General features: G+C 54.1%; 1 protein-coding gene across 18 annotated transcripts in view; it reads right to left on the minus strand.

The window, feature by feature from the left end:
- The window catches only part of LOC121476354 (F-actin-monooxygenase MICAL2), a 225,678-nt gene that overhangs the window by 78,312 nt on the left and 124,345 nt on the right, over window positions 1-23,021 (minus strand). For 9 of the 18 annotated variants that reach the window (XM_041730300.1, XM_041730298.1, XM_041730306.1 and 6 more), the window contains 5 exons: window positions 22,027-22,089; window positions 17,117-17,224; window positions 15,860-16,046; window positions 14,664-14,752; window positions 13,128-13,230 (listed from right to left, as the gene is read on the minus strand). In XM_041730300.1, the coding sequence (XP_041586234.1) occupies window positions 13,128-13,230; window positions 14,664-14,752; window positions 15,860-16,046; window positions 17,117-17,224; window positions 22,027-22,089 (550 nt within the window). Of the gene's footprint in view, window positions 1-9,077; window positions 13,231-14,663; window positions 14,753-15,859; window positions 16,047-17,116; window positions 17,225-22,026; window positions 22,090-23,021 lie in introns of those variants that run through there. The other 9 variants (XM_041730309.1, XM_041730313.1, XM_041730307.1 and 6 more) reach the window with 7 other exon arrangements.

Consider the following 23,021-nt stretch of genomic DNA (forward strand, 5'->3'; position numbering starts at 1 on the left):
ATTTTGCTGATGTAAAAACAGGTGCACACAGAGGTGAAGACATCAGAGGACAGGGATCAGTCTGTACGGCTGTGAGCAGAACAGAACCATGGACACCAATGTGTATGACCTTTATTCTGGGAGTTTTGGCTGGAATATGTTCCTTTTTTTTTTTTTTTTTATCCCCTCTTTGTAACAGAGCTGTGCTTTTTTTTTTTTTTTTTTCTGTGACCTTGCAGTCCTCCCTACTAGGGTAGGTAGATATGCTTCTCTGACCAACTGACATGGGACTTGGCTGTGACACTTGCTTTGCCCAGTGGAAATGAGTGGATGTGACGTGAGCAGTGGCTTCAAATGGCCTTGCTGTCTGGCCAGTCCAGCCACACTCTTGCTAGCTTGCCATGAGAAGAGCTCACCCCAGATGGCTGCTACCCCTCAGCCTAGGTCCCTGACTGTGGACACATGGAGCATGGCTCAAGCCACCTGTGGCCTGAAACCTTGCCTAACCAATCCCATGGAAGCCCAGGCCACCCTTCGATCTACAGCCTGAAGCACAGCTACTCAGCTAACCCCACAGACCCACGAGCAAGAAAAATAGGTGATACAAGCCTCAGAAATTCAGGAGGCTTATTACACAGAATTACTGTAGCAGAGACTCAACTCTATCTGGCTTATACCCGAGTACAGGTGTGTGCCCGAGTGGGGTATACTCAGATACTTGTATGGTCAGCAGATGCTACTTGACTTCCTCAGATCTGGGCCTGTGCTGGTGATTTGGAGATGAATCAGCCATGCTCTGCCTTCAAGGGTCTCTTCTTGTCCCAGAGGGGAGAATGTTCGGCATATTCACGGATAGTTGCCTTATTGGGTAGACCGTCTAAGAGTAAGGTGAGACTCAGTAGATGGGGAGGGAGATCTGACTTCTGTACAATGAACACCTTAGGTGGGAGGCACCATTTCAATGCGTTACGGATGAGTAGGATCCAAACAGAGTAGGGAGAGGTGGTGTTCCACGGGATGGACCTCTGTGAGTAAATGCAGCGTGGGAAAGCACTCCCACCTGCATGGGAGCAGAAACTATGTCTGTGTGGCTGGACGGCAGGAGAGTACATGAAAGAAGCCAGCGGGAAATCATTCCATTGACATGGAACCAGAAAGGGCCCCTGGTGGCAAAGTGAAGAGTGGATTTCCCTCCAAGAGCAACCCCTGAAGGGTTGAAAGCCGCAGACCAGTGTCATAAGATTGGCCTCGTAGAAAGATCGCTCTGGTTGGTGACTGAAAGGTGGATTAGAGGCCCCAGCAGGAGGGGAGACGGAGACCAGGGAAAGGGCTTTGATAACCTGGAGGAGAACTAACGGCTGAGCTGCGTGGCCAGAGAAGAGGGAGCGAGGTTGTCCGGAGCAGCCCGGCAGGATAGGGCGGCTGCAGGCAGGGGAGGTGAGCTGTGCCAGGCAGTGGCAACACCACCTCAGGGACCAGCCCAAACCTGCAATGGACACCCCGAGGGGCTGCTTTTATCTTCTCTCCTCCTAGACAGTTGTGACCTGGCCAGCAGGGCTGAGGGGTGGAACAGGGTAAGGGCCCAGGCAGGCTCCCTGAGCTCCTGGAGGGCTGGGCATGTGGCTGACTGCTGAGCCCTCAGGACAGCAGGGTGAGGCCAGCATCCCTCACGGGGGAGTCCACACATCTGTGGAGGGGTGGGGGGTGCTGGAAGGAGCTGGGGCTTCCTCTGATCACCACCTCACCCAGGGAAAAAAAGCCCCAAAGATGGACCTCTTCTTCCTCTCCCTCTGCCCCCCAAGGCCTAGGTCAAAGGCTACAGCTGGGTTCAGTGCTGTGCTCAGGAGGCAATCACTCCACTCAAGCTTCTACTTCCAGACCCCTCTCTCATTCCCTGGGGACTCCTGTCCGCTTGCACACACCAGTAGTGCTAGTTCTAGCGGCCCCAGGACGAGGGATGGAAGTAGTCTCGAGGCAACAACAGAAGCAACACCAGCTCATTATCGAGGCCGTTATTGAGGTTGACCATCTCAAACATCCCGACAGCCTGAAAGGACAGTGCTGTCATCTTCACCACGTGTGTGCAAGAATGTGGCGCCCAGAGACTAACTCGGCCAGGGGCCCCCAGTGAGTCAGGAGGATCAGCAGCTGTGTTGGTGGCCAGCCCCGGGGGAGGGTCCAGGTGTGCTCACCTGTGCTGCCTCCCCCAGGCCTGTCTACAATTTGTCCTAGATTTTGCCTACATTCCCGTAGGGAGAAGCCAGGTCTACACTGGGGCTGTGGGTTACCAGGGGAGCAGTGCAGAGGGTGGGGAGGGTGAACGATCCAGCAGCTCCCAGGGCAACTGCCCTGGCCTCCTGGAGGGAAGGTGGTCTTCCCCGAGCCCAGCACTTTGGTCCCCTTCCAGGGCTCCCTGGTGAAAGATATACTCCGGCGGCAGAGCGCAGCACTCCTGTCCTCGCACACCACCCTCAGCAACATCCAAGGCCTTGACCTGGCCAGACCCCTGCTTGTGTCGGCATGTGGACCCCTACCCTTGATCTGCTGGTAAAATCGTTTCCATTTTCTCTCCAAGTCTGGAGACCCTTCCACTCTCCCCCAGAACCCAGGGCGACGACAAAGCAACACGTTCTCCTGTGTACGGTCATTAAGTCCATTGTAGAGATTAGGAGACTGAGGCTCATTTGTCCAAGGTCACACAGCTCCTAACTGCCAGAGCTGCTTCTGGCTCCGGGCTTAGAAAAACCCCCTCTGCTGTCTTGTCTACTGTTCTCTCTGAAGAGACAAGCTTAAAAAGGAGCAATGAAACTAAGTCCATCAGGACCCAGTCGGGAAAACAGAACTCAAGCCAGAAAGCTCCACAGAGGCCAGTTAGTACAGGAAACTCATGATGGTGGTGTTGGATGAGCCGAAAAGCCAAGGGCAGATCAAGAGACAACCCAGAGATAAGCCACAGCAGGAAGCCCCGGGCTGGAGGGACACTGGGAGGAGGCCGTGAGGCCAGGGCGTCCAGGCAGGAGTGGGCACGACGGGGAAGACACCGGCCACTGGCCAGGGTGCAGAGAGTCCGAGGAAAACCCTGGCCAGGGTTGATCCCTTGATCCCATCGTCCGCCCTCCTACCAGTGTACCCAATAGTCAGACGGAACAGGAACCCAGTTGCCAGGGAGCCTGGGAAATGCAATTTGCAGGGGTGATACCTCTTTACTACAGAGAGCAGGGGAAGGCACGCAAATGTCCAGGATACCAAGCACAGAGGGGTCTCCCCACCCTCTTGCAAGGCAGACGGTGGCGAGTGAGGGCACCTGACAAGCCCCCAGCAGGATAGGGAGAGTCTGGGAAGGCGGGACCTGCTGGAGGGAATGCCCTCCACTGACTCCCAGGGGCTGGCACAGTCGTCTATGCCACTACCAAGGTCGCTCACAGCACATGTCCATTTAAAAGATAAAGAGATAAAGACACAGGTGCCTCAAGACGGCAGCTGCCACCTGGGGCTTCTGAGAGTGACACTTCAGGGTGCACTACCAGGAATGCCCGTTTCCAAGGGTCTCCAGGGAATGAGAAAATTGATGGGGAGCCACAGGCCTCAGGCATGGCTGTCCTGTGCCCTCCTGGACTCTTGCCAGGCATCCTCTGCTGAGTGTGTGACCTGTTTGCAGACGTGTGTGCTCCCAGGCCCGTGCTTGGCTGCCCTGAGCCAGGCCCTGCCTGGCCCCAGGAGCGGCCTCTGTGCAGAGACCAGCTCAAGTAAACTACAAGCCAACTAGAGAGGGGGGCTCAGCCCTCCCCAGCTGCAGGCCCTGCGCTCAAGGCCTCGGCAGAGCTGCCCTGCTCCAGCCACGGAGCCGTCGGCCTGGACACAAGGCCAGACGCCAGGGAGTGCAGTCCGTGATCAGGCCCAGAACCTGGCGTGAACACCCGGGGCAGCAGGGTGTCCTCCATCAGGGCCAGGAGGGGAGGGGGGCACGTGATATCTTCCCAGCAGCTTGGCGGGCCCCCAGACAGCTGCAGGTGTAGGGCCTCAGGCCTCGGACCCACAGACAGGTACTGTGTCAGGCCAGCTCTGGGCCTCAAGCTTGGGCACAGCCAGGACCTACATTCCGGTTTCCCTGAATGAGGCTGGGAGTGGAGAACTCGAAGTTTCTGGGTAGGAGCCCCAACAGCAACCCAGGGAAGCAGGAAGGGAAATACTTTGGGGGCGCACGGTCCTTGGTTCCAGCACACACCCTGTGGCTGGGACAGCAGGTCATCCCAGCGCTGAGCAGACCTCCGCTCACAGCTCAGATGGGGATGGCAGGTACCACTGCAAGGCCCCCTGATGGAGTGCTCACAGCCAGGGGACGTACCCGGCCTGGCTGGGCCTCGTGTAGGTGGGGGTGGGAGGAGAGAGACCCGATCTTCTGGGCACTTCGAGGCCCCTGAAGATTGAGAGGCTGGCCTCTTTCTGGGTGATGGGTGGGGGTAACCCCTGCTTCCCTGGGCCTGCTCTCTCATCCTGAGAGTCCTCAGAGACACTCGCAGGAGGACTAGACTCAGGATGTCAAAGGTAAGGTGAGCCAACCACATGCCATGGTGTGGGGGCAGAGTCTTCCCCACCCCGCCTCTGGTCTCAAACCTGTCACCTGGATTCCTGTGTCAGGACGCCAGGCAGGAGAGAGGATGTGTGTGACCCCGTGGCCTGGGCCTTGCTACCCAAAGAGGATCCCACTAGCACTGGGCTCTGCTGCCAGCCTCAGGCCTGCTCCCATTGGTCACCCAAGTCTGCGAGAGATGCTGTGTGAAGCCTGCACCCCTTGCAAGGCAAAATTCAAGTAAAATCGGAACTCTCTTCTCCCAATCAATCAAAGGGCTCTGTGGAGGCAGCAGGACACACGACGTCATACTTCTCTTCCAGATTCTCCTATCCGAGTCATGAGTTGATGGCAAGACTTTCCCAAGCCCAAGACAGGCTCCACAGCCTGAGATTCAGGCCTTTATTGCTTCTACAAAGGCTGGATGAAGGTCCACTATGTGCCAAGCACTGTTCTACTGCTGCAGATTACACGGGTGCTCAAAAAAAAACAAAGGTTCCCATCTTCAAGGAGCTTATGTTCTAGCAAGGGGGGAAACATAGATACATATCATCAGTCAGTGAGTTCCAGAATATGCTGAGAGGTGATAAATGCTCTGAAAACCTGTCTAGGAGAGTAAAAGGGTCAGGACAGCTGGGGGGATGGACTGCAGTATTAAAGGCAGACCTCACCGGGAGGGAGACGAGGGAACAAAGATCTGGATAAAGGGTGAGGCCGGCTGTATAGATACCAAAGAAGGGTGTTCTTGGCAGAGGGAACAGCCAGCGCAAAGGCTCGAAGACAGAGCATGGCTTGTGTTCAAGGAGGCCAGTGTGGTTAGGACACAGTCTATGAGAGAGAGCAGAAAGACAGCAGGTCAGAATGACAGGGGTCAGACCTTCCAGAGCTGTCTGAGTCCGCTGTATGCATTGGCTTTTACTAAGTGAGCTGGGAAGCTACTGGAAAGTTCAGAGCAGAGGGCAGATCCACATTCTGAAAGGATTTCTCTAGCTGCTGTGCTGAAAACTGGTTGAGCAGAGCAAGGAAGTGCCTGGGAAGCCACATTGGAGGCCACAGCAGTAACTCCAGAAGGGACAGTGGCTGAGGCCAGGGTGGTAGCACAGGGACGGTGACGGGTGGACTGGGTCTGGCTGTGCTTGGGATTCACCAGTGGACTGGGTGTGGGCCAAGAGAAAGAGTCCTTAAGAATGACCCCAAGGCTCTGGGCTGAACAGTGGGAAGGATGGAATTGGTGTTTCCAGAGACCATGAAGGCCAAGGGTAGAGTCTATTCCAGCGGAAGATTAGGAGCGGGAGGTGGATATCTAGGTTGGAGACTCTTGGTAGAATCTAGGTGGAGATGTCAAGTAGGTAGCCAGAGACAGAGCTGGAGCCGCCCTCCCTCTTTGCTGTGACTTAGGAATTCACTAAACCAAACCAAGGTCCTGCTAGCAGGTGGCAGGAGGAAAGAGAGGTGCACAGTGGAGGCTGGGAGGTGACCAGCTGCCTTCGAGAGGGCGGGGAGGTCAGAAAAGGAGAGAAAAATAGATGGCACCGCTCAGGGTGAGTAGAGACCTCTGTATCGTGGCCAACCTAAAGATGTCCCGGGGGCCCTCTGAGCTCCAGCTGATCTAGAACGCCCACCAACGTCTTCCCTACTGCACAAAACCAGGAAGGTGCTACCTAGAGCTTGGCCTATCGGGCATGTTTACCGATTCTACTGCCACAAAACCCTAAGTTTGGAGGCTTCGGTTCATGGGAGGGACTTGCCCAATGTCACTGAGTCCATACAAAGTGCCAGAGTCAAAGCCGGGTCTCTGGCCAGTTCCAGGGCCTGCCCATGCACCCAGGCTCCCCTGCGAGCAGCGTCTGACTGTTGGCCCAGGCCTGGTGACTCTCGGGTCCTCCACAGCTGAAGATGCTGCTCTAGATCGCCTCCCTCGTATCGGAGAACTCCTTTAACGTCAAGCATCCCCTCGAGGTGAGCACGGCCAGCGAGGTGGAGGCCTAACGAGGTACTGCACACGAGGTGCTTGGCACCCCGCCTGGCAAGGGGGGAAACACTCCATCAATGACAGCTGGCCCCGGAGCACTCAGAGCAGCAGCCACTTCTTTTTATTATTTCAGGGATTAAAGAAAATGCTGTAAAAGTGAGTGAGTTCACAGAAATAGAGGAGGACAGCCCACCCACTCTGCTAGACCCACTTAGTCTACTTAATATTCGGGTTGCACGGAGATTGGTTTCTCCAGCTGGATTATTTATTTAGGATAAGTTCCCTGGGGTAAGATTACTGCGCCAGAGGTCAGAGCCCTTTTATGGGTCTTAATAATTGTTGCCACATTGCTTTCCAGAAAAGACTGTCCCCATTTACTTTTTACCCACGACTATTTTTTTTTTTCTTACAACCTACTTTGCTTTTTCTTGACTAATTCAGTAGGTAGGAGATACTTAATTTACATTCCTTCACATGTAATTGTTATAAATGTTCGCCTTTTCTTTTCAGCATTGTTTCATTTGCTGGAGTGAGCGCTGTCTGTTCATAGCCTGTGCACATTCATCATTGGGTCTTTAATCAACAAATAGGAACTGATCACCTACACTGCAAAATGCCTGGGAACACCCCCTTTGCATGAACTGTTTACAGGCCACAGCTATGAACTTCTTTATTATCACATTTAATTCACTTTTCCCCCCAATCTGGCTGCCTACTGAATGTTTTCATTTTTACTGTTACATGTTAAGTTTTAATCCATGGGGTGCTTGGGTGGCTCAGTGGTTGAGCATCTGCCTTTGGCTCAGGGCATGATCCTGGGGTCCTGGGATCAAATCCCACATCAGGCTCCCTGCATGGAGCCTGCTTCTCCCTCTGCCTGTGTCTCTGCCTCTCTCTATGTGTCATGAGTAAATACATTTTTAAAAATCCACTGTTTCTGGATTAAAGAACATTCTACCAAACACTTATGTGAATGTGACATTCAAAACAAAACAAAAAAACCCCATCCCAAACAAATAAAACACTCACTTTCAACAGGTATGGGAAAGCCCACCTCAGCAAAGTTAATTAAGCTTCTTTACTGGAGGGTCCCTCAGAGACTTTTACCATGCCAATAAGTCTTGCGGATCTCCAAGGTTTGGGAGGACCAGCACGATTAGAATGAAGTTTCTCAAACTCTGTGCCTGTGGAGCTCGTCATTCACAAAGCCCTCTTGGAGCTAGTGTTCCTTGCCACACTTTGGAAAATGTTGCTTTAACCCAGCTTCGAATCGGAAAATCAAAACAAAACTATAAGCTCCATGACAGTAGGGACTTTTGTCTGTTTTACCCCCTGCTCTATTCCCAGCGCACCATAGACACTCAGTAAATATTAGTTAAGTAAATAGGTGAGTGTATGTACAAATAAAACAAATCAAATCTGGTACACGATACCAAGGTACATACATTCCAAGATGCAGGGAGGGGCAGGGCCTTTGTGTGGTTTGCTGCTGCTTCCCTAGGACTTAGAATATGTCCAGGGTATGGTGTGTGTTCAACAAACACTTGAACAGATGAATAAATAAAGGAATGAATCATTTGCCCAACCTAGCTCCTGACTTAAGTCCCTAACACCCTTCCTTTTACGGAAGAGAAAGAATAGCTCACCTGGGTAAGAGTACTTCACCCCAGGCAGCTTGGAAGCAGTTCCAGGAGCCAGCAGCTGAGCTCAGAGGCCCAGGGCCCCAGAAATGCCCCTCAGGGGAGGTTCATCTCAGCATCAGAAGCCCTGCTACATCCAGCCTGGTGATGGCAGGCATCCCATCCTAGGGATGTTGAGGACCAGACTTCCTTGGCACTGTCCAGATTAGCCAAGTGAGATTCTGAATCCTTCCCTTAAGGGGAAGCCATGAATTGGCTCACAGCCTGCCATGGGTTCTGTCTTCAGAATGGCTCTGTGGGCAGAGCTTTGCAGCCTTAGACACTGAGTGGCCCTGAGGCTTTGGGGGCACAGGAGGTCTCTTAGGATCACAAAAGGCTCTCCATCTGGATCAGCACATCTGCCATGTTCACTGCAATTCTGAACCCAACGTCCGATACCGTCCGATACTCCTTACCTTTCACCTCTCACTCAGCTGGACCAACATAAGACTTACTTGCAAGAATAACCTTTGTTACTTAGGAACCTAAATTAGTGAATGGTTCCTAAGTAAAGCTCGCCAACAGGTCCATGGTTTGGGGTGGGGAGAAGTGAGCAGAGGAGCTGTTAAAACAGTCTGTTTCCAACAGCTCAGGTGACACTGACCCTTACCCAGCTATGCCCAGAATCTACACAGAAAAGTACCATGAATTTTCAAGAAAGAGACCCCAAAGCCTGGCCCAGGAGCATTGGTGACCTTTTCCAAATATTACCCCTGGGTAATATTTCCTTTCAGAGTTGCCCAGCGCAGCCCCAGAGCGTCCCGTGTCACCACAAGTGCAGGTCCCGCCAGCAGTTTAGGGAAGACTTCCCCTAAACCAGCCCCTGTGTTTGAGATTGGAGCAGCTTCCATGGCAAAGAAGAGAGGAAACAATGAGCTTTATAAAGAACCATATTTATTTTCATTTACAGCATCAAATACCATAAATAAAGCTAAACATCGTTTGCTGTGTGCAAAATACAGGGGGGGGTTCCATGTGGCACTGTAAATGACTACCAAAGGTCACAGACATGCGTTGCGATGAGATGGGGTGGGAGAGGCTAGCTAAAGAGAAGGCTGAGAGGGAAGGAGGGCCCTCTCTGGTTGACATTCTCTAAAGGGAGGGAGACTCTGCAAGAGAAGACAAGACAAGAGCGATGACTTCGTACTGGCTAGAATCTGCCCCAGTGCAGTGAGCAATGCAGCATGCAGGGCTGTGCAGACAGGCCGAGAGGTGAGCGTGGCTCTGGGCCGCATGCAGGACAGACGCCACCTTCAGCCTGAGACCCTGAGGCCTGGCCCACAGCAGTTCTACTGTACTGGGCACGGTGTTTCTCTTTAAAAGCGCTCTGAACATCCTGCTGCCGCAGGTAATGAGTCAGTGGGCAAATGCGTTTTGAGCAGAGCCATGGGGGGCATCGACACTGGCTGCTCCAGGCCTGGGCTGAGCTGAGTCATTTCTCAAAGCCATCCCCGGCCTGTGACAATGATTGCTCCAACCGAAGCTTCTGCATCATCTGGGGCTTTATGAGCCAAGAACAAGAAGAGCCATAGCAAAGCCCTTGTGTCTAGAGTACAGGCTGCGCTAGGGAAAGGATTTGCCAGGAAAACTGTGATTGGGTGTTCAAAAGACAAAGCACGAGTCAAGCTTACGATAAAGCCTGGGAGCGTTTTCTTTCTTTCTTTTTTTTTTTTTTTAAATCTTTCTCAGAAGAGTCACCCATGGTTCTGATCAATAATCTTTAGACTAGAACCCATGCTCATATGCATGTACTTTTTCAGAGGCTACTAGACAGAAGTTCTTTCCAAAGGTGAACAGAGCCCTCTCTAGCGTCCTGTCTCACAGCTGGGGGTGACTGTCCCAGGAAGGTAAGTGGCTTCGCGACGGGAAAGGCACGTGCATGCAGGCCGCGCAGGGAGCCGAAGGGAGGCAGGCCATGCACCTGGTGCGGACCGGGCTGCCGGCTCAGAGGCAAGTAGAATCAAACAAGGCTTTCGAGCGGAACACCACCCCACAGTGTCAACCCACCATGCCATGGAATGAGCCCATTAGTATGCCGGATAGTCACAGTTAGCACAACCCGTACCGCGGCGGGGAGGATGGGGCACGGAAAGCAGGTTAGGCGTTAGTACCACTCTCTGAAAATGGGCAAGAAAACCAGTCACCTCAGAGCAGAAGTGTGTCAGCCAAGAAGTGGGTGTAGCACTGGAAGGCTGAAACGAACTGGTGGCCACAGTGCAAGGTTGGAAAGAGAGAGACAGAGAGGAGAATTTAGTCTGGCGGGGGAAAAAAGAGGAAAGAGACTGGTAACACAAAAGGCACAGCAGTTGAAGGTGAGGCAACCATTAATGAAAGAGAAACTTCTCCAAACCACTCACTGCTTGCTCGGCACAGATGAACCCTTCTGGTGGTGCCCACCTACTTCTCCGCCAGAGTGGATCCGTGTGGTTGGCCCGTGCCAGTGCTCCCCTGCGGTCCCCTCAGGGCTACACGCATCCTCAGGACCACCCCTCCTCCCCGTCCCCCTTATTGCTTTGCCCCAGTTTTACTCTGGTGTCTCACACTCATTCTCGAATGTTCTGTGGAGGCCGAGAGGCATCTGCCTCCCGGAATCCACCATGCATGTGGGTCTCACCCACCAGAAAGGTTCAAAGCCTCAGAGCATACAAACATCTCAGGCTTCTGACAGGCACATCCTGTCTCTCCAGAGTCATTCAAACCAGTCTCTTTCTGGCCATAAATGACATTCCCACAGAGTCTAACTCTGGCTTCGAGGAGCATTCCACAGAGCACCTCAGCCCGCCCTGAGCTGAAGACAAGAGCGATGACACGGCTGTGCGTGTGTTCACATCATGACCTCGAGAATAATCCTTTTTAGAGTCAAGCAGAGCATGACCCAAGGGCTCCCCCCACCATGCCGAATATTAAAATCCCAGAAAAAATTTGGAAAAACCCAACACGAGTCATCAGACCGACAACGGTTCCAACGAGGGCAGAGGTGCCAGTTCCCGTGGACTTGGCCACAGCCATGCCCCTGTTTTATCCAAGGACCTGAAGGAAGCGTGTGTAGAAATGCCTCTGCCCTCCTTCCTGCCCTATAGAGACTTGTCATGTCCAAGCTCCCCAGCGCCCTGGCTTCTAAAGCTCACCAGGTTCCATTCTTACTTGATCTAGAAGGAGATCTCTAGTGTAACGACTGCAGAGAGCACTCTCCGGCCTGGCCAACTCTAGATCTTCTGAGCGAGATGGGAGGCCTCTCCCTAGCAGCCTCTCCGTTGTTCGGCCAGACCCAGCAGCCGTGCCAAGTGCAGGCAGGGCGGAGAGGGGGGAGCTGAGGCCTCCTCCGCAAGCCCAGAGTCCAGAACACAGGTAGGCCCAGGGCCCGCTTCTGCCCTTAACAGGGCCTATTCCTTTTGTATCCGTCAACAGTTTCCACTCCCAGCCTCCCCTGCCGTCCAGACACAGGAGGCCAGACACATTCCTTTGCTAGGACAGTGGGAAAACAAATGGTTTCTGGCTGTTTCCACCTAATATGCATGGCGGCCCGAGTGGCTGAGCACTGGAAGCCGTGCTCACCCGGGAGGTCATGCTTCCCAGAAATCACACACCCTGAGGTTCTAACAAATGGCCTCAGTCCCAAAGCACCCTCCAAGAGGGCGGGTTCCTCTCTCGGCCTGATCTTTACGGACCCTGAGTGGCCTTGGCTCAGTCTGCAGCCTGGGCTGAGGACCTGAGAGGGGGGCCCCCCCCCGGGAGGGGCAGGGTGGGCACGGCTCCTGATCAGAGCCACAGGTCCTCTCCGCGATGCACCAGCTCGCTGGAGCTCCTTGAGGTCAGGTGCCAAGGGGCTGCCCGAGGGGTGCTCACTGGTGGCAAGGACAAAGTATGTTTGTAGCAATCTGCTTGAAGCCCGAATGTCATTTGGCTGTCATCTGGTATGAGGAGGAAAAACCCTGAAGCTACTATTTTACATCCAAACAATGGTGCACAACAGTCCCCCTCCCTCTGGGAGGGCCCGTGACAGCCAAGTACACACCGCCACGTGCTTCTGTAAGGCTTAATTCTCCTCTGATCTACTCTTTTCTTCTAAACTGATTATGCTTTCGGGTTCAAAACACTGTCCCCTGTTGACAAGTGGCATCAGGGTACATACATCAAAAGGCACTGGTCAGGACAAGGTGGCACACTCACTTCGGTTTATGAAAAAAAAAAAAAAAAAGCCCAAATCATTAATGTCGCAGGCAGTGACCAGGACAATGGACTGCAACGTGGAAGGGACTTGTAATACCAGTTATAAACTTCAAACCGTGTTTAGAAAAATTGACACTCGTAGAAAAAAAAAATGCTTTCTCTTGGCTTATGAAAAATTAAAAACTGAAATGTAAACCTAGATATATGGCTCGCTTTGGTATAAAAGAAGTACAAAGCTACATCGATATAAAAAAGACAAACCATCCTTCATGTCATGCTGGCCCCAGCACCAGGGGCAGATGCTCCCCCTGACAGAGTCAGGCGCAGGGGGCCAGCGTGCACCTCTTTGGCTTTGAGCGAATGGGTTAAGGACGCTAGGCCTCCTGGCCAGAGCCCGGCTAACTGCAACCACACTGCCGTCTAACTGGAAATGGGAGGCGCTCTCTGGGGCGGGTGGCATTTCACTGGAGCTTGACCGGGAAGCATCTGAGCACCCAGTTGCGGATGGTCTCGAGGGACTCCTCAGACTCCCGGTACATGGAAGCCAGGACCTCGAAGAACACCCAGAGGAGGGGCAGCCCGAGGCTCAGGAGCTCGTAAGTGTAGCAGTAGTTGTAAGCATTGTCCCTGAAATGAAGGCCGGCGGCGCGCAGCAGTCCCCGAATCCAGTTAAGCAGGCTCCGGGGAAGGTGAAGCAGGCCCCAGGGCAGCCTGAGAGGCCAGCTTAGCGCCTTCCTAAAGAAGGAATTGGTGATACCTGGAGGGCTGCCTGCAGGAGTGCCAATGGCAGCGGCTGCGCAAGAACTTTCCACGGGAGTGTCTCGCCGAGGGGCCTCTTGCTCTTTCCACGTTCCCTCCTCCTGGGAGAGGGAACAAAGGGAGGGCATTTAGTCCAGGACTCTCACAGAGCACCCTTCCGATGAAGCAGATGGAGAGGGCCAGTGCAAACTGCCCATGGTGGTCCCTGCCTTTTCCAGCGAGCCCGCCCAAATAGTCTCAGCCCCCAAGCACTGCTTGCTGAAGGGGCCCTGGATATGGGGCCAGCGTGACCACAGGCTTAACAGGCCTTCAAAACACAAACGTCCTTTAAAAAAAAAACAAAACCCGCACGTCCTTTTGACTCAGAAATCCTATTTCTTATGCTCTGTCCTCAGTAAATAGTTTGAAATGGGGACAAAGATGTGCATACAAAGATATTCGCTGGGGAAAGAGCCGTAAGGTAAAAATGTGACACAAGATGAACACCCAACAACATGGGACTTGTTAAATAAATCATCAACCATCTTTTACAGGCATCCGAAATGATGCTCTGAAAGACTTTCTAATGTTACGGGGAACGGTTCCTGATATGCTTGTTAGTCTATCAAAAGGAGGATATGAAAGTGCAGCGGTAGGATTCCAGCTGGTTAAAATACGATCATACGGGATCCCTGGGTGGCGCAGCGGTTTGGCGCCTGCCTTTGGCCCAGGGCACGATCCTAGAGACCCGGGATCGAGTCCCACATCGGGCTCCCGGTGCATGGAGCCTGCTTCTCCCTCTGCCTATGTCTCTGCCTCTCTCTCGCTCTCTCTCTCTGTGACTATCATAAATAAAATAAAAAAAAAATTAAAAAAAAATACGATCATACGGGGAAATGTCACAAACTGTTAGTTATGAGTTTCTCAGAATAGAGTGGTGATGGATGATTTAACTTTCTTTACATTCTTCTTTCATTTACCCATTTTTCTACGTTAGGCCTAGGTTACTGGTATAATCCAAAAAGAGTGTGGGTCCTTGAGGGGAACGGGGTAGGGTTCTGTGAATCAAGCGGTAGAGAAGGTCCTTGCTAAGAGCCACTAGAGGTGATGCTATCACCATACACTCAGCGGGCCATCACTTTGTTGAACCCGGGGCAAGAACCTAGGGAGAGGTAGGACCCACGGGACGTACCCCTGCATACACTGTGGTCACGTGGAGCCCGGGCATGGGGGACCCTGTAGTTTCCACACAGCTGGGCATATAGTCCCATCCCTGGGAGATGAGAAAGCTCTCCCGAGCTGCTCCAGAGAAGCCAGCCCCACTGCTCACCGGGGAGCCGGCCTCCAGAATGGGATAAACCCGGAGGCCGGCAGAACAGGCTAAGGCAGAGGGACCCTCCACTCCGCAAAGTACACACTTTCCTCTTCATCTGTGGGTCGCAGTCCCTCCAGGGTCAGACACAGAAACTCTGGCCTGACTTGGCGGGGCCCTCGAAAACTGCCTCCCATCTGGGGACCTTCCCTGTATCACCAGCACTTTCGAGACAAAGCATACCTCTCTCTGTTGCTTCAACTCTGCTCGTCTCTTCCTCTGCTGACTGTTGGTCTTACAGTGAATGAAATGAGGCTTGCAGAAAAACTTGCCTGTAAAAGGAACACACACATGCACACACGGGTTTTCTCCTATAAATGAGAGCAGTGGTACCCGGCCAATGTCTGCCCCTGTCTAGGGCAGAGAAGGCCAATAGCGGGAGTAAGCCCAGGAGGCCTCGAACTTCGGTCTGTCGCCTGTCCTAAAGAAGCTGCGTTGAGATGAGGTCTCAGGACCCTTTGCTGCCTAAGAGGCAGGCTGTAGCCATGGGGGGTGGGCGTGGGATGCCAGGGATGGGGCTGAGGCCCTCAGATAGTCCCCAAGGCAAACCGAGGCCAAGTCCCTTCCCAAGGCCAGCTGCCAGGCTGCAAAATGGGCAGCTCTGAATGTCAGCACCGTTTCCAGTTCCCGATCCTTCCTGGGGCTCCTGGGGGTGGGAGAGGCTCGAAGCAGATGGCAGGAGTGATGGGGAGGAAAAGACCCAGGTGAGGCACACCCTGGGCCACTGGCCACAGCCCAGGACCATTGGGCGCCTTCCAGAGAAGCCTTCTTCCTTCGCTGCTACAGCAGTAATCTCAGGGACGGTAACAACCGTAAAACAGGAAAAACCTACGCGGGACTCACAGTATAGTGGGTTCCCCGTGAATTAACCCACGTGAGCAATCTCGCAACAACCTTATGAGCTAAGACCTGTGATTATCCTCCTCTTACAGATGAGGTAACAGAGGGACCAGGAGGTTAGGTAACAGGCCCGCGGTTACGTGGGTTTACGGTGCATCCTGGCAGGTGCTTCTGGGGGGGGGAGGCTGTTATTACTGTGACGTTTGCGATACCCCCTTTGTAAATAACATTAATATATCATCATTTATTGAACCCTGGTCACAAGCCAGGTGTGGTGCTGAGTGTGTGACAACGCTACAGAGGTTGGATTTTCTCGACCACACGGGGCCACGGGAGGTGGGGAGACTGGCCGAGGACATGTATGTCAAGCGCTCGGTACACAGCAGGTGCCGCCGATGGCACGTAGCAGGTGCTCACAGCACCCCGGGCCCCCCCAGAGGTGCCCCCTCCTCTCTCTAGCAGGATCTTCCCACTCCTGGGGAAGTGCAGGGCATCCCAGAGCCACCAGGGTCGAGCGCCGGGCCGGCCCCAGGGGTTACCTTCGTCGCCGTCGAAGGCATAGGCGGCCAGGCGCAAGGTGGTGGCGCAGGCGCTGCAGCGGAAGCACTCTCGGTGGAAGAAGTGGCCCTCTGCGCTCAGCCGCTCCATCACGTACACGCGCTTCTTGCAGAAGTAGCAGGTGTCGCTGCCGCCCAGGTTCAGGGGAAAGACTTTGCGCATGGATTCCTGGGGGCACAGGGTGGCGGGAGAGAAGCGCCGGCGTTAGGGCTGACACGGGCTCTCACCACGTGAGGCCGGGACTCCCGGGAATTCCGGCCTCGATCGTGGGGACCTCCTGGGCTCCTGTTTGCTGCTCATGTCACTGCGGGTACCGCAGCAGAGAGCGAGGGATGGGAGGACAGATCCCTCTGCAGACCCCGTCCCTCTCGGGCTGCTGCTAATTCTGCTCCCAGGCAGGCCAGCTGGCGAGTGGGGAGGGGGGGACGCAGGTCCTCCCCAGGAGGCCAGCTCGGGTTTTGGACGGGGGTGGGGTCTCCCCATCTGACACAGTGGGCACCCCTCATCAACATGCCTGCCCAGCGACCTGTCTCCAGGAATCCGCCCCAGGGACGAAGTGCTGCCCGGGCCTAGGGTGAGGTCCCCGAAAGAACGCCTCCACACCCCAGTCCTCCTGCAATGACTTAGGCCAGGCAAGGAAAGCCTGTGGCATCCAAAAGGCTCAAGAGAACTGCAGGAAAGGGAGAGGCGGTGCCCTCTAGCCCCCCGGGGGCTGCCAGGCAAATTCCTAAGTGCGAGGGAGGAGGGCGAGGGCCAGGCAGCGGGTGTGCCTGGGGGGCTCTGGGGGGACGTGTCCAAAGGTTACCAAGAGAAGCGTCAGTCAAATGGCTGGTGATGGCAGCAGGGAGCCTTGTTTGGAGAAAGGAGAATTCAGAGGGAAGGGTGTCTCTCTGTCGCTGGATTCTCAGCCCAGTGCAAAAGGGCCTCTTTGGACACCCAGGGCCAATGGTAAGGGATGCCTCACTAAGCCAGTGGCCTGCCCGGCCTTTTCGATGTGCTCTTCAGAGCCCCAGACAGCAGGTGAGAGGCTCTGTCTCGTGCAATGACCCATAGGGGAGCCGAGTGGGGTTTGTCGTTCAGAAAACGCAGCCCTCCCACCCCCGTCTAACCTCGGCTCTGGTCTACCCCATTCTCACGTCTCCTGTCCATAAGAAGGGGCCCTCGGGTGGGCCAGGCCATCCTCTCTGGGAGACCAGAGCCGGTGTCTGCGGGTATAGGCTGAGGGGTGTGGTCCTTACCAGGTCTGGAGAGGTGGCCTGGGTCTTAGGTCTGTGATCATTCATGTACAGATTGACCAGGACTTCAGCTGCAGCCCCTATTCCGCTGGACACTTTCCCTACCGTCAGCTACCCAAGAGCAGAGGTAGAGGAGACAGAGACAAAGGTAGAGGCCAGTTAGCACCGGAAGGAAAGCGCAAACAGGCTGGATGTGGGACAGGGCTCCACACCCACATGCAAACAGCACCCGACGACCCAGGAGAGGCCAAACCAGCCTGGAGCGGGCGGCAGGCACTCTGGAGATGGAGAGAAGGACAGAAATGGAACCCCGGGGCCTGGGTGGGCCGGGTGACTTGTACAACTAGCCCCATGGGTGTGCAAGGCCTTCGGGATTCGCGTTGAGTTTCTTGGTTCACAGGTGGGGTAAGTGAATCCCAGAGAGAGGAAGGTGAATCCCAGAGAGAGGAAGGGCTCTGTCCCAGGCCACTTAGCAAATACACGCACGATTCAGAACTCTTCTCAGGTCTCCTGACCCGCAGCCCGGGTGCTCTCACACCCTAAGGAACCAGGACCTCACCAACAGACAGCTGACCGGCGGCCACCCTCCCATAGAGATCCCTCCTCTTTGGAGGGCTGTGAGCTGCTGCTTCAGCTGCTTCTTGAGCAGGACTGCTGTACCCCCACCCCCCAGAACGGGAGGAAGGGTTAGGACCCCAGCTCTACCGTGAACCAGTTCTGAGGCGAGGCACAAAACTCTCAACTTCTGAGCTCAGTTTTCTTACTTAGTAGGATGGGGGAAATAATGCCTGCCTTTCTGATGAGTGGTAAGAACTGAGGGAAAGAATGGGTGTTCAAGTGCCTGGCACTTGGCGGAGCTAGGCCAGGATGAGCTGGACTCCTCCCTCCCCACTTCCTGAGTGTAGCAGGTCCCAGCTTGCCTTGTCCCCATGTCCCTGGGGAGCAATGGTGCTGTCTGACCTGAGCCCCCCAGGCCTACAGAAGCAGGGACTGGAATGGGAGCGAGGAGGCAACAGGATGGGTGCTCCGCCGTACGCTCTGGGCAGCAGTGGCCAGAGGCCCCGGGCTGGTGCTGGCAGGTCAGCTCCACGTGGGCCCTGGGCACCACTGCCTGGCCGGTGGCAGGTGCCTGTGCTCCGGAGGGCGTGACGGCCACACCCACCTTTGAGTGCCCGGATCCCCATCCACGGGTCTTGGAGCCAGGGCAGGGGTGGAGCTGACAGCCCAAGCAGACGCTGCACAATCAAACGGACACCCCCGGCAAACCCCACCTGCTCCCCCTTTCCCACCGGCTCTGAAAGGCCATCCCTGGGAAACCACCGCCGTCTCCTCTTCAGGGAGGCAAATGCCACAGTAAGAGATGCTGTAAGCACCGTCTCTGGTTGCAGGATCCCGGAGGAAGGCAGGCTCCATTCCCTCCCCAGGCTTTGACTCCAGCTTCTGGGAGGTGCAGCCAGAGAGAAGAGTGGCACAGACCGGTAGTCGTCGCAACAGCAAACTACAGTGATGTGCGTGGTTGAAGGAAGGCCCTCGGTCTAAACCCAGGGCTGCTCCTGGGAGGCCACATCTAATCTCCTACGAAAGCCTCAACTATAAAGCAGGAAGTTCGGAGGACTGCACAGTGACGGCAGCAGCCCCCAGCGCCCGGTAGCAGGGCCCAGCCTCAGAACCTGAGACCAGCAACAGTGCAGCCACTGCAAGGGGGAAGGAGAGGGAAGGACGCCAAGCAGGCTGGGGACAGTGACCAGCCCCGGGAGGCTCCTGCTCCCTTTCTCATTAAGGAAGCCCTGACGCTAACAGCGAGTTGAGAACAGTCACCCCTACCACGTGCGGGGCTCCTGGGGCTTGTGGCAGGCTGCGGGCCCTGCAAGCAGGGGGTCTGACCCCACGGCTCAGACAGCTGGGAGCTCCTCAGACTTCACAAAGTCTGTCCCCTTCCTGGGAGCAATAGCTGCCAAGGCAGTCACTCCAGACCCACTTCACCTCCTGAGCTCCCCCAGCCTGGGAGAGATGAGGATTCTGCTCCCAAGCACACTCTCGGCCATTCACAAATGCCAAGAAACCTGGCTCCTGTTTCTAGGAAAGATTCAGGTGCACGGGCTCAGGACAACAAGCCACTGTTTGCCGGATGTTCCACCCCCACTGGGAGCCCCCACCCCCCAGGCCCCTTTCTACAAAGGGGTTGTAGAATACCCAGTACTTTCTGGGTTTATATCAAAACAAAGAAGGGAGGGACGACAGGAGGGCAGATTTACCTCCCTGCCCACACTGCCCTTGTGTGGCTGTCTCCAGTGGCCCAGTGTGTGAACCGGCTCCAAGGTGCTCTCCCAGAAAGACTCCATGGTGATGCCATGATACCCACGTGCAATTATTGCTTCCCTTGAGTTAGCAGAGATTGGACTATACTTTCCAGGCTTTAAACACAAGTCCCTAATGAGACCTTATTAACCACTTAGCTAATAAGCACTTTGTGCTGCTGAGCATTTATGCAATCCTGACTCAAGGAGCAATTACAGAAGCATGCCGAGGGCTGTAAGGTTGCTGGCAGGTGTCACCAGACCCATCTCTGCAGTCATGGGCTTGCTCAGTTGCTCTGGCAGGACAGGGCACTGCCCAGGTCACCTGGCCAGGTAATCTAGGATGAAGACAAAGCCTGGTCTTTCTCCCAGTTGCAATCACAGCCCAGCCCACTACAGCAGCTTCCCTAAGAAAGACAAAAGCACCCTTAAGGAGAGTTTTGGGAATCCCATGTGCCCTTCCCCACCTGATGGAAACCAATCCAGAGTCACCACTGGCCAATACCAAGAAGTGGACTGGACTATCTGGAGAGGTCACAAGGAGACCAGGTGATGGAGAACTCATCTCAAGAGGTGATGGGGGGGGGGCCCTGAAGCCCACCTCAAAGACCAGTGTGGGGGCAGACATTGCCCTGAGGGTTATGGGTTCTCTTCTGTTTCTTATCAACAGGATGCCTTAATGGCTCAGCAGAGTGAAGACATGACCAGCCAGACATGTGCTAGCTCACTTCTCCTCAAACTGTCAGTGGTAAATGACCAGATTTTGCTTTAAAAAAAAAAAAAATCTCTAGTCTGTTGTGACCTGGTATTTCAGGACATAACAAAAGTGAATTATTGGCAATAGGATCACGTGCTTAGATGCGTGGCAATGTCAGATTGCTCTATGAGTGTCTAATGCTCACTCTTACTTGCTGTGCTCATTGGGTCACAGACCAGTACCTGCCCATGGACCACACGTTGAGTAGCGCTGCTCTACACAACCAGGGAATTACCAGGCTCCTGGTAATTATCTTGGGATCCTAAGATAGAGATCAATTTGTAGAGAAACTTCCAGAAAACTCATCCTAGTGTTGACCTCAGAATGAGATCCAGAGGTTCTCAACAAGGAGATTCATGCCCTGAAAGGCAGGCCATATATGTTCCTCTGGAGGGCTGGTCAGGAGGAGAGTTTATAGTTTGGGTGAGTTTGTTCAAATGAAAGGATTTGGCCAAAAATGATCCTATCCCAGTCACTAGTTTTTAAAGAACTGGTTATTCTGCAGGGCTGTGGGGCTGCTTTTCCAAACCTTTATGTGTCTCTCAATATTCTTATAATTTTGAAGAATTGGAGTATTTCTTATTACCTTCTTCCCCCTTTTGAATTCTAATTATTTTTTAGTTAATTAGAATAAGCTGGAACGGCCTGGACATTTCTGGAGGGCCATTATCTCCCACTACATGTGATTAATCTCACATCCACCATTTCCCTCTGTGAGCCTCAGCTTCCTTATCTGTAAAATGGGGAGACCATTGCCATCCTTGCAGGGCTGCAAAAAAGGGTCACCAGGGAATCCAGGCCACACCTCACATGGTACAGGACTCCCAAGAAGCACTTTGCAGATGGTGAGTCCAAAGCACCACCACTGGTGTAGCTTTCTAGGACTTCTTTTTTCCTTTCTGAGATGGCCTTCACTCTGGGAAACTCTGGGTTCCTCGGGTTCCCTCCTCTGCACAAATAAGAACAATACGGCCCACCCTGGATGAGCACACCGGCTTCTCTTTGATGAGTCAGCTCAGATTCAAACATGGTGACGGTATCTGTTGTCACCAGAACCATCCCCAGAGTCTGTGGAAGATGGCTGGACCCCCACCAGGAGGTCCTCCTGAGGCAATCCTGGCGCTCTGAGCTCAGAACATGACAGTCAGTCCCTGGCTACACGTGAAGGAGCCTTTCTCGCCCAGCTCCGAGCTGACCCATCTCCCTTCTGGTTTGCACTCCCTGATGTCACAACTGGGTCTTACTCATCCATATACTCTGGGCACAGGGTATTTGCTCTGAATGAGGGAGGAAGCAGGTCCCTGGGCCCACCTGGATCCCCCCCTCAGGCCTGGAACTCAGCCAAGAATACCAGGTATGTCCAGGCTTTGCTCCACCACAGAGCTGGGCCACCTGGCCTGCCGTGAACATCATGAAGCCCATGCAGCTTGGGCAGGGTAAGGCGAGCCTCAAAGCTGAGAGCTCACAGGAAGGGGAAGCTTCGAAGGCAGGGCCAGGGGAAGTCTCTTGGGCCCATTCGGGCTGACACTCCCCTCTGAGGAGTCCCTATAGAAGAAACATTGGAGGATAGGCTGTGGGCCTGGGTGCCCAGTGATACACTCACGGCAAGAGCGAGAGAGGGCAACGATTGAAACGACCCTGTTTGAGGGGGTCCAGAAATGACATCCTCAGAGCTGAGACTCGGGCAGCCCTTTGGGGCTGTGACCTCCCCGTGGGCGCCCACGTCTGCAACCTGCATCCCCTAGTGCCAGACACCGTGCTGTGATCATAAGTGTGTGGCCCGCACAGCCTTGCGAGGTGGGTCTCATAATCCCCCTTCGCAGATGGGGCAGCTGAGGTTCAGAGAGGCTCTAACTCACCTGAGGCCGCACTGTTCTTAAGTGGCTGGGATGGAAATGGAAACCTGAAGGCGACTTCTTTGCCTTTAGGAAGAGAGGAACCAACATGCATTTCAGGTAAAAGATCTTTCCTGGAATTCTCTTCCCCTGGGGAAAGAGAGCACGTTGACTGGACACTTCTGGCATTCTACATTTGCCAGGTCACTGCACGATTCCTGTCACCATCAGGGCTAGCTGCCGTCACCTCTTTTCTATAGGTTGGGGAACTGAGGTGCTGAGAGGTCCACCAACTCCTCCAAGGTCACACGGTGAGCACCCTGCTTCGCTGACACACACCAGCACTCTGCAAATTAAAATCCCCCAGGCTTGGGAGGCACACAGGACACCTCCAAAGGCAGTCCTATCCCAGGAACAAAGAGAAGGACAATGAGGTTGGGCACAGCCTTGAGATCTAGCCTTGGATCAAATGAAAGGAAGACATAGTGCCCAGACAAGACTCACCTAGCTTCCCTCTAATGTGCAAATCTCTCCAGTAAACCCTGCAAATCCAGTTTTAAAACAAACACCCCGGGGTAGAGAAAGCTCCTTTTGTAATGCACATTGCTCTTCTAACCCAGGATGACTTAAACCACAGCTCCCCTTGCTCAAACACTCAGCCACCATCTTGTTCTTGCAAGAGCTCACCAGCCTTGGCAAGTGGCGAGCAGCCATGCCCGGTGCCGAATCAGCTGGGGCCTCCCTGCTTGAAAAAAGGAGTTAACTAATGGTTGATAGGGGGTTGAAAACACTACAGGAGGGCCGGTTTGATGGGATGGAGGAGTCGAATGAATGCTGGAGACATAGGAGTGGCCGTGATCCCTAGTCGGGTCCTTGAATGACAGGACTCGGGTTAGGATCTAGATCCTAAATGAGAGGACCTCAATATGCCCTGGGACCATTCAGGCCAAACTCTCAGCAGCATCAGTAAATCTTAAAGCAAAAAATCCACCTGAGAGGGCTGTCTGAAGACACAGCTC

The sequence above is a fragment of the Vulpes lagopus genome, chromosome 15 (assembly GCF_018345385.1).
Source record: "Vulpes lagopus strain Blue_001 chromosome 15, ASM1834538v1, whole genome shotgun sequence".
Taxonomy (NCBI): Eukaryota; Metazoa; Chordata; class Mammalia; order Carnivora; family Canidae; genus Vulpes; species Vulpes lagopus.